The 10,360-nt window shown below is 53.3% G+C and overlaps 1 protein-coding gene across 1 annotated transcript; it reads left to right on the forward strand.

The window, feature by feature from the left end:
- The first annotated feature begins 4,387 nt into the window (after positions 1 to 4,387).
- On the forward strand, positions 4,388 to 5,323 carry LOC148592145 (olfactory receptor 14A16-like). The gene has a single exon (XM_088535588.1). It carries the CDS (start codon positions 4,388 to 4,390, stop codon positions 5,321 to 5,323), a length of 936 nt encoding a protein of 311 aa, XP_088391714.1.
- The last annotated feature ends 5,037 nt before the right edge of the window (positions 5,324 to 10,360 follow it).

Below are 10,360 nucleotides of genomic sequence, written 5' to 3' on the forward strand. Positions count from 1 at the left end.
TCTTTTCCCTACATGCACAGACTTCATTGGGAGTCACTCTGGATTGATACAGTTTGGAGGATGTTGCTGTCACTTTGAAAGCTGAATATTAATAATAGCAATAAAAACCTTTAAAGGCAGAAATACTTGTATGTTGTTGATGTCTCCAACTTTCAGCTACACTCCTGAAATCTCTCCAATTAGCCTTGCAAGACCTGATGAAAATCACAAGGGCAGACATAGTTGGTCAAAGCTTTTTGCTTTTTAATGAGCCCCATAGTGTATTTGGTGCTGAGCCCATGAACCTCAGTTACTGAGAGGAGACTGAACAAAATGTTCAAGAATTCAAAGTCAGAAGCAACCTCCAAAGTTCTGTAGAACATTAATGGGTCCCACTGAGAGTCGTTAGCAGCAAAGATTCCCTAGGGGCTGATTAGAGGAGAAAACTGTGATCACTGGTAACAGGTAGGCAGAGGAAATGTGCAGGTGGCTCTGATCCCACGTTAACCCTTGATGTGTTTGATCAGGCAGAATGTCCAAGCTGGGTCACTGAGCTTCCTCAAAGGGAGATCCTTTCCCCTACATGTTTTCCAGGTCCTCCTGGGGACGTTATGTGGGTGGGGGTGTGCAGTGCTCAGTGCAGGCCAATGATACGACACTTTCAGGGTGTTGGCAAGGGGAACAATGAGGCCCCAGTGCCTCCTGGTAGGTCTTGGTGGCAGAGACAACAGCCATTGTCAAGAGGATGCCAACCTTGTTTGGGGTGTTTGAGCTTTGGCAGTGCCTTTCGCTGTCTCCACCAGAGTCTGTCCTATGTTGGTTCAAAACTGTGGCTGTGCCCATGCAGCCTGTAAACGCCCAGCCTGCTTCCTCACTTTGCTCTCACACGGGATCTCCTTCCCTTCACTAATGTCTCTCCATCCCCACTGGCTGTTCCTTGTAACACAAAGCCAAGGGATGATCCTTGCGTCCTGGTGGGTGGCCTGTTGCACCACAGCACCAGCCTTCAGGTGACATTTCCTCATTCTAATGCACAGTCTGACATTCCCAAGATGGGGATTTTCCAGGATATTTCATTTTTTCATGCGGCTTCCCACTACCAAGGAAATCTCCTGGCAGCCCCACAATGTGGGGAAGAATATAACCTTGTCTATGAAGACAGAGCGGAACATGAGGAACTGGGGACTGGCCTGAAGAGAAGGGCCTGCATGTTGCAAGGGAGGCCATATGAGCCAGTGGTGCATGTTCACGTGAATAAGGCCAGACACCTATGGGACTGCATTAGTGGTAGCATGGCTACCCAGAGGAGGGGAGCTGTTATCCCTCTCCAACGGGGTCTTTGTGTGAAGGCAGTGGTGGGAATCAGTTTTGGGGAACAGGTGTGAAAACCAAGGTGTCCTACAGTGTTTGCCCACCAACCATTTCTGAAAGGCCTGATTTTTCTCTTGTTTCCCTTTTGAATGTGCTAGGAACATGGTGGCTGTGCTGGACACCCCATGCACCTGACATAGCCTAGTAGGCCTGTTGTCATTTCATGAAACCAATGGTCTGCAGTGAATTATGCAAGGTCTTTGCCATGTCTGGTTCTGCAGAAGTCTGAGCGAGTAGAGCTCTAGAGGGTCGTAGGCACTGAGATGTCAGATGGCCAAGAAGATTCTCCACCTGGCTGATGCAGGAGATGGCCATGGGTCTCCTCACTGGTCTCTCAGAGCAAGTAGAAACTTGCACAAATCTTGGACCAACCTTTGTCCCTTCTGAAGTCCAAAGGGGTGAGCGTGTGTGTACAGCTGACTCCCTGCCACCATCTCCACTGACTACAATGGGAGCTTGGACAAGGAACTCTCATGCGCATAGCTGTTTTCTGGACCCCAAAAGTTGGGCAAACAGAATCCTCTTCTGAGACTGTGGAGTGTTAGATGTGCTGGCATTAGATGTCCTGCTGTACTCCTCCAGATTAGGTCCTGAAGCATGAGGAAATGGACTTGTGCTGTTCTTGCCCCTGTGCATGTGTTCCATCTGCTTATGAGATGGGAGCAGGGTCTTGTAGAGCAGGACACGTCCACCTCTCTTAGATAACCATCCTCTGATGAGACCAACTGCAATGTCTCAGTCTCTCTCCACGGCTAACAGAGAGACCATTGGTGACCATTTTGTGGACGTGAGTGGACATTTGCCATAGGTGGCAGGGGTGACCTTTCAGTACCTTTCAGGAACCATCAGCCCTGGAGCCCTGTGACCATCTCAGGAATGCACAAGGGACGCAAAATGTCCCGTCTTCAGTTGGGTCCCTGCTCCTGAGCTGGGCCTGGCTCCTGGGACTGCGGGAGCCCATGGCAACCTGGCAGGTGCTGCAGAGAGACAGCTCTGCCCAGGAGCAGCTCCTCATAAAGGAGCACCAAGACTCAGGGCACTGCCCGCAGGCACCAGGCTGGGATGAGTCGCTTCTAAGTGAAAGACAGTTGGGAATGGGAGGAGACCCGAGAATCTCAGTGCAGGGAGAAATCTTCCGAGCCCTTGACACGGTAAGTCTGTGTCTGCGGGGCAACAGTGCTGTGGGTCCTGGAAGGAGCTTCTGAACCTGGCACCTTCAGATCAATAGGATGTGTCAGGGTGTCTCTCCCAGCCTCTCCTGTTTGAATTAGGGGGTTGCTTTAGAGCAGGGATTCCCAGCCACATGTTCAGAGGGACAGGGCATCACAACTGCCCTCTAACAGGGACGGTGCTGGGATGCACCCAGGTGTACATGGGCTGTAATTCAGAGCCGTGTCCAAGTACCCCAGGGTGCTGTGCGCTGGGGCAGTGACTCTGCCCCTGCGAGGGTCGGCACTCAGCCTGCCCGGGGAAAGCCCCACGGTGCTGCAGGGAGATGCTCTGGGTGGGAGGAGAGACCCCCATCAGGGCAGGCTCATTTTCTGAAGGAGCCTCTCCAAGAGAACAGTCAAGGCAGTATTAATGTTAAAGACAAGGAGCTTTCACGAGTCTGTTTTCAGTTTTGTCCTGTTTGTTAAGGGTCAGGGGTGTGTGGAAAGGAGATGCCAAGTTGGGGCAGGAGACTGAGACTCCCAGTTCCTTAAATGGAGAGATCTGTGAGGAACTTCAGCAAGTCCCTTACCCCTCCCTGACTGCAGACAGCACCAGCATCACCTTCTCTGGCCTCACCAGGGTCTGGCTGACCTTCTCCTCCCTGCCTGCAAACACAGAGATGTCCCTGGGCTGCTGCAGAACAGAGTGAGTGTCCAGAGGATGGGACAGTGTCTGTGACACTGACAGGGAGAAGACATGGGGCAGAGGTAGAGCTGCCAGCAGGAAAAGCTCCAGCAGTGGAGATACAATCAGCAAATGGGAGGGAACTAGAAACATAATTGCTATGAGAGGTGGGATTTGGATCAACGCAGTCAGTCCCTGCAACGGAGACGTCTTCCTCTAAGCAAAGCCCCGTGTCTCCTCTCCCACCCCTCAAGGCCATTGGGTCCCGGCCTCGAGCCCCCTCCGTGGTAGAAGAGGGGTTGCGTCTCTCCTGCAGCCTGGTCCTTTCCCAGTGCAGGACAAGGGGACTGAGAGGGACTGTCCTCAGATGTCACTGTCTAGGAGGTGGTGTGCGCAGCTGGGGGAGCTGAAGGTTTTCCTCAGTGCTCCCCTGTCTGCTGCTCCTTACTTTCCCTTGCCAGAAGGTTCATACTGTTGCTCTTCCGTCCTTCACCTGTCTGTACTGATCTGGTTTTGCTCTCTGTAGCTAAGGAGGGGAATTCAGCTGCAGTTCAGGCAGTAACTTCCCTCTCCCACTGCATTCCCACAAGCAACAGTGAAGACATTTAGGTGATGAGAGGACAGGGTCCGTCTTAGTGGAAATGAGATGCCCAGAAGGGTCAGTTCAGCCCCTGACTTCACTGCACTGTTCCTCTTCCTTGCTGGAGTGGGAACTGCTGTGACTGATTCAGGTCCAGACACCTCTGTTGAAGAGAGCAAACTGAAAGGGGGGTTAGATTAATCCCTCCCAGTGATCTTCCCTCTCAAACAGAGCTGCCATGAGTGTGGCCTCTCTCCCTCTCTCTCTGTTGCAATAGTAAGTGAAGAATATTCCCACTTGCCTTCACTCCACACTTCACCAAATCCCCTTCACTGAGATCACAGTACCCATCCCCAAGTTTCCCCCGCAAATGCATGAGTCAATTTGACACTTCCATTTACACCCCTTCGTAGAACAGGACCAACTGCCCTGGAGCCCAGGCACAGAGGCAGAGCACACTCACCCAGCACAAACCAGAGTTGAAGAAAGGGATCGGAACAAGGTAAAGGAAAGATCCAGTGTGGGGGTACCATGAGGAGTGGAATGGATTTTATTCAGAGAAGCTTGTTCTAACTTGTTGGTGCTTTTTCCGCATTGGAGAGTGTGCTGAATCAAGATAAAATGTCCAACAGCAGCTCCCTCAATGAGTTCCTCCTCCTGCCTTTCGCCGACACACGGGAGCTGCAGCTCTTGCACTTCTCGCTCTTCCTGGCCATCTACCTGGCTGCCCTCCTGGCCAACGGCCTCATCATCACAGCCGTAGCCTGCGACCACCGTCTCCACACCCCCATGTACTTCTTCCTCCTCAACCTCTCCCTCCTCGACCTGGGCTCCATCTCCACCACTGTCCCCAAATCCATTGCCAATTCCTTCCGGGGCACCAGGGCCATTTCCTACTTAGGATGTGCTGCACAGGTCTTTATGCTTCCCTTTTTCCTGTCAGCAGAGTATTCTCTCCTCACAGTCATGGCCTATGATCGCTACATTGCCATCTGCAGACCCCTGCACTATGGGACCCTCCTGGGCAGCAGAGCTTGTGTCAAAATGGCAGCTGCTGCCTGGGCATCTAGTTTTCTCAATGCTCTCCTGCACACTGGGAACACATTTTCCATACCACTGTGCCAAGGCAATGTAGTGGAGCACTTCTTCTGTGAGATCCCCCAGATCCTCAAGCTCTCCTGCTCACACTCCTATCTCAGAGAAGTTGGAGTTATTGTGGTTAGTCTTTGTTTAACTTTTGGGTGTTTCATTTTCATTGTGGTGTCCTACGTGCAGATCTTCAGAGCTGTGCTGAGGATACCCTCTGAGCAGGGCCGGCACAAAGCCTTTTCCATGTGCCTCCCGCACCTGGCTGTGGTCTGTGTGGTTGTCAGCACAGGCATGTTTGCCTACCTGAAGCCCCCCTCCATTTCCACCCCTCCTCTGGATCTGGTTGTGGCTGTTCTCTATTCAGTTCTGCCTCCAGTACTGAACCCTCTCATCTACAGCATGAGGAACAAGGAAATCAGGGATGCACTGAAAAAAATGATTCAATTGGTATTATTTCAGCAGCAGTAAGTTGAAATCCCATCCTTCTACTCAAGTGATATCTAATGTCTCTCAGACAACTCCTGTGATTTTGACATTCTTGCTTTAATAATGAGGTTTGTGCACAAGTTTCTGAATTCATCCCACTTCTCCAGAGGTGTTAACCGTGTCTTTCTGACCCAGAGGTCTTCTTTAAATGTGTCTATCATTGTATCAGAACTGGTATTCCCCTAATTAAAGGGTATGTTTTCATTGCATCTTGTAGATTGGGCTCTTCTTCCAAAACTGGTGCCAAGAATTTGTTCCAGGGCTTTCAGCCTGAGAGATGCTTGTTGCTTTTCTGGGGCTCTTCATGGGCCCAAGGCAATGAGCTCCTAGGGGGATATGTTAGGGAATAAGGCCTGGATTCAGTTCTCACTTGTGAGTGCTTGGTGCTCCTGATAGTGATGAATGGCCAAGTAGTATCTGCCTGGGACTGTCCCCCGTATGGTGGCCTATGACCACACTGGGGACCTTGCAGGCACAGGGAAAGGAGCTTCAAGAGCTGCCCATGATAGCTTATACCTGAAGTCATGGTCTGGATCTAGGGACACATGAACACAGCCTGAGCCATTTTATATGGCCTGTGATTGCTCAGAGCATCATTCACAGATAGAAGCCCCTTGACATGGTGTTCTCAGGTGCAATGATGCCTGTCCAGCTGGGTCTGTGTCCAACCATGAGCACAACAACTGCAGAGTCACCCTGTGACCCCAGAGCACCACAGCCCACTCACTCTGCAGAGCAGCACCAGCATCTCAGGGTCCTGCAGGGAGCACTGGGGAGGCTCCAGGACCTTCCAGGGAGACCATAACTAAGGAATTAACCTGGGGAAGGGTTTTCCAAGGAGCAGGGATATCCCTGGGGAAGGGGAAAAGGAGCAATTGTGCTCTTAGAAGGAGGAATAAATGGGGAAAAGAAATATGTTTCTGTGCATGTCAGCTAGGGGCTGGCTGCTGTGTCCCTGGCAGCAGGAGGTGCCAGCAGAGCCCCAGGACAGGGAGCCTTGTGCTGTGCTGAAGAGAGGGGCTGGCATGGGGGCTGCAGGCAGCCTGGGGTAGGGAAGCTCTGGGATACAGGAACAAGGCCCTCCCTATAGTATGGAAAGTCTTGGCAAGGGAAGCTGGAACTGAGCAGGTCCCAGAGAGGGCTCTGGATACCAAAGCTGTCTGTATGTACAGGGCAGAAAAATTCCTGACAGACAGTTTAAAGGCATGAGGAGAGCTTCAGATTCAGGCAGCCTACCCAGGAAGGCTGCATGCAGAGTCTTATGTGCATGAAGCAAGAGCAGCCACATTGGTCTGAGCTTACAATGCCCAGGATGCAGGCAGGGCCAGTAGTGCTGGGATCTATGGACAGAAGATGCCATCCTCCAGTGCTCAAACAAGAGGAGCAGGGCAGGTTTGTGGATGGTAACGGGGGTCAGGTAGAGTCCAGCAGTGGCCAGGTAACACTGGAGGGCTCCAACCAGCCCTGCTTTGGGTAGGAGGTTGGACTGGAAAACTCCAGGGGTCCCTTCCCACAGAAACTTCTCTGCAGCTCCATGGTTTCTTATTCTTTAGCCAGAGATCCAGAAGCACTGGAAGCTCACTCTGCGATGGAAGCGCCAGAAGGCCCTGCTGCTCCTACCCTTGAGCAGGTATTCACCCAACACATAGGGTCCATCTGGCCACAGAGGCATCACCCGTCCAATGCCCTGGCCAACACAGGCAATTGCAGGGTCTGTTCCTCTCATCACCGCTGCTGCTGTGCCCACGTCAAATCCTCCTGCTAGCAGATGATCTCAAAGCTCAAGGCAGCTCCAGCTCCTCCAGGGCTGTGCTGGAGCCATTCAGGATTGGGCTGAGGTGGGTCTGGCACCACCAGGTGGGTGGGAGAGGGCAGCCCCCTCTGCCACGCTGGGGCTGGGGCTGGGCACAGCTTTTCCCTGGGAGCTCCCTGCGGAGCCGCTCCAGGGAGCACCGGGGAGGCTCCAGGACCTTCCAGGGAGACCATAACTAAGGAATTAATCTGGGGAAGGGTTTTCCAGGGAGCAGGGATATCCCTGGGGAAGGGGAAAAGGAGCAATTGTGCTCTTAGAAGGAGGAATAAATGGGGAAAAGAAATATGTTTCTGTGCATGTCAGCTAGGGGCTGGCTGCTGTGTCCCTGGCAGCAGGAGGTGCCAGCAGAGCCCCAGGGCAGGGAGCCTTGTGCTGTGCTGGAGAGAGGGGCTGGCATGGGGGCTGCAGGCAGCCTAGGGTAGGGAAGCTCTGGGATACAGGAACAAGAGGCACAGAGTGTCCCTGTCCTCTGTGTCCGTGTGCCACTGGGGCCAGTTCCAGCTTGGAGCCTGACGGGGCACCTGACACACACGGCCCTGTCCCCTGGAGCTGCTGTGCCCACAGTGGGGCTGGGGCTGTGGGGTGAGTGCCCTGCGGGGGGCACTGCTGTGGGGCCACCCCCAGCCTGGTCTGCTCTGCTGGGTGGGCTGGGAGAGGGCAGGGCAGGTGGGGAGAGCTGGAGAGGGGCTGGGCTGGGCTGGAGAGGGTCCAGAGAGGAAAAGGACGTTTGCTGAGCTGGGTGTCCTTGGTTGCATGGCCTGACTGTGAAGGGGCCATGGGGAATTTGTCACAGACTGGTCTCTCACTTTGGCCATTTCCAGCACTCGTCCAACATCGGACATTCACAGGACTCAGCAGGGGCAGGTTGCTGGGGGTGGCTGCCCAAGCAGGAGGGCTGTGGTGGGCTGAGGCACCAAGGGTTGTTTCTGGGTCCATGCTGGGGAGGCCTTTCCCCATCCTGGAGTGCACCCTGCCCCATGCGGTGCCTGCACATCAGGACTGTGGGACACTTGTGGTTCCTTCAGGAACTGAGGATGCCCTCTTGGCCTGTCTCCCTAAGCAAGAGCCATGCAGAGATGCAGCAGAAGCAGGGCCTCTTCTCTGAGAGAAGCTGAAGAGAGGGCTAAAGCAGCGAAGCACGACTGGGGCGAGTGTGTGCGTGAGGGCTGGTCCATGCAGGTGGTCATTGGCCGCAATGAGCCAGGCTGTTGGACGCACTCAGCTGCTCCCCGTGTGCCGCGTGACTCCCGCTGGGCCTGGCAGTGCTGCCTTCCAGCTCATCTGCCAACAACCTCCTTGTCTTCTTCCTTGCTTGTCCCGCTTTGCCCAGCACCATACACTCATTCGCAACTCCGTAATGGAGCAAGAAATCCCACAGCCTGGCTTTGAATGGATACACATTGCTACAAAAGAACCATTGTTCCTTTGCAGGCCTGGCCTTGGAGGCTTCCTTCCTTTCCAGAGAGCAATGCCTGCTCTCCTGAGGATGAGCTTGTCCTCTCCTGGCACTGCTTGATTGCAGGCATTTAGAAGGGGAGCACCTGAGTGTGGAGCAGAGCTGCGCTCCCTGCTGCCTGGGGGAATGCTCTTTGGGTCAGTGATGTCCTACCTACTTTTTCACCACCACAGTTTTCTCCCACAGATACAGCTTGAATGAAATAAATATAAAATACAGAGGGGAAAACAAGGTATGAGAGTAAATAAAAGGATAAGGAAAGGAAAAGAAAGGAAAAAGGAAAAAAAAATTAAAAAAAAACAGTGAGAGGAAAAGGAATAAAAGAAAAGGAAAATAAGATAAAAAGAAGGCAAAAGGAGAAGAGAAACAAAGAGATTAAAAAAGAAACAGAAAGACACAGGAAAAGAAAAGGAAAAAGAAAAAGAAATAGAAAAAGGAAGTGAAGAAGAGGGAGAAGAAAAAGACCAAAAAGGAATAAAAATGGCAAAGAGGAAAAAAAAAGAGAAAAAGAAGAAAAAAGAAAAAGAATACGAAAAAGCAAAAAGACAGGAAAGGGACTGTGGCATTCCCAGGGCCGCGTGTGAAGGGAAGTCCTAGAGGGACAATTTGCTGGCCCTCCCTTGCCCCTAGGGGCTGGAATCTTATGGCTACACACACACATGTGCAATGGGGATGATTTTTGTGCTTGACCTCACCTGGAAACACGACACAAAACTTAAGCAATGATACAGGAAAATATATTTAAACAATAACAATAAAAATAACAATATAATAAGCACTAACAACAACAACAATAAAAACAACATCAATAACACTAACAACAATAATATCAACAATAACAAATATTACTATAAAAGTCTCCAAAGAAAAATCCAAATAAGATGTTATGGCTGGAGGTCTCGTGCCCAGCGCCTCCTGGCAGCAGGCAGGGTGAAGGGGAGCTTGGCCTGCAAGGGAAAAGGAGGCGTGAGCAGGGCCGAGGAGCGGCTCGGGGGCTCCCGTGGAGCAGAGGCTCTTTGGCGGCTGCGCGGGCTCTTTGGCAGCAGCGCTGCCGTCATTGGTGCCCTGGCAGAGGCTTGGCGTGGCCAGCGCAGCCCAGAGGCCGGCAGAGGGGCTGAGGCAGCAGGTGCCCAGGCCTTGGGCGCTCCTGCACCCTGTGCAGCTCTGCTCCGGCGCCGCGGCCCGCCAGAGCGCCCGCACACCTGGGCCAGGCTCCCGCGCGGCTGCTCCCCAAAGGCAGCGCGGAGCAGCGCCAAGGGGCCGGGCACAGCCCCAGCTCTGCCCGTGCAGCCAGCAGCAGGGGCCATACCTGGGGGCTGCAGCCGGAGCTCTCCCACTCCATGGGCTCCTCCGTGCTGCAGCCGACCAGGCCATTGGTGCCCCCAGCCTGGAAGAGAGCAGGACACCTTGGTGGGGATGGTGCGTGCGAAAGGGGAAGGACAAGCGCGTCCAGTGGCTGCAAGGACTGTACCTGGCTACTGCCATAACTGAGCCATTCCATTGGCTCAGGATGGTCCCCTGCGGTGCTCCCATTCATGCATGGAGCCTACAAGAGAGCAAGAGGCGTTTGCAGGGCAGGTCCCAGAGCCGGCGCTCCGTGGTCCCCAGGACCTCTCTTCCTGATTTGGGAAACAGGAAAGAGGGAAGGGGCCGGGATGAGCCCCAGCTCTCCTCATGCTGCCAGAAGCAGGGGCAATACCTGGATGTTGCAGCTGGAACTCTCCCACTCCATGGGCTCCTCCTGGCTGCA

Source organism: Tinamus guttatus, unplaced genomic scaffold (genome assembly GCF_059628265.1).
Source record: "Tinamus guttatus ecotype Peru unplaced genomic scaffold, ASM5962826v1 Tinamus_guttatus_pri_ptg000634l, whole genome shotgun sequence".
Taxonomy (NCBI): domain Eukaryota; kingdom Metazoa; phylum Chordata; class Aves; order Tinamiformes; family Tinamidae; genus Tinamus; species Tinamus guttatus.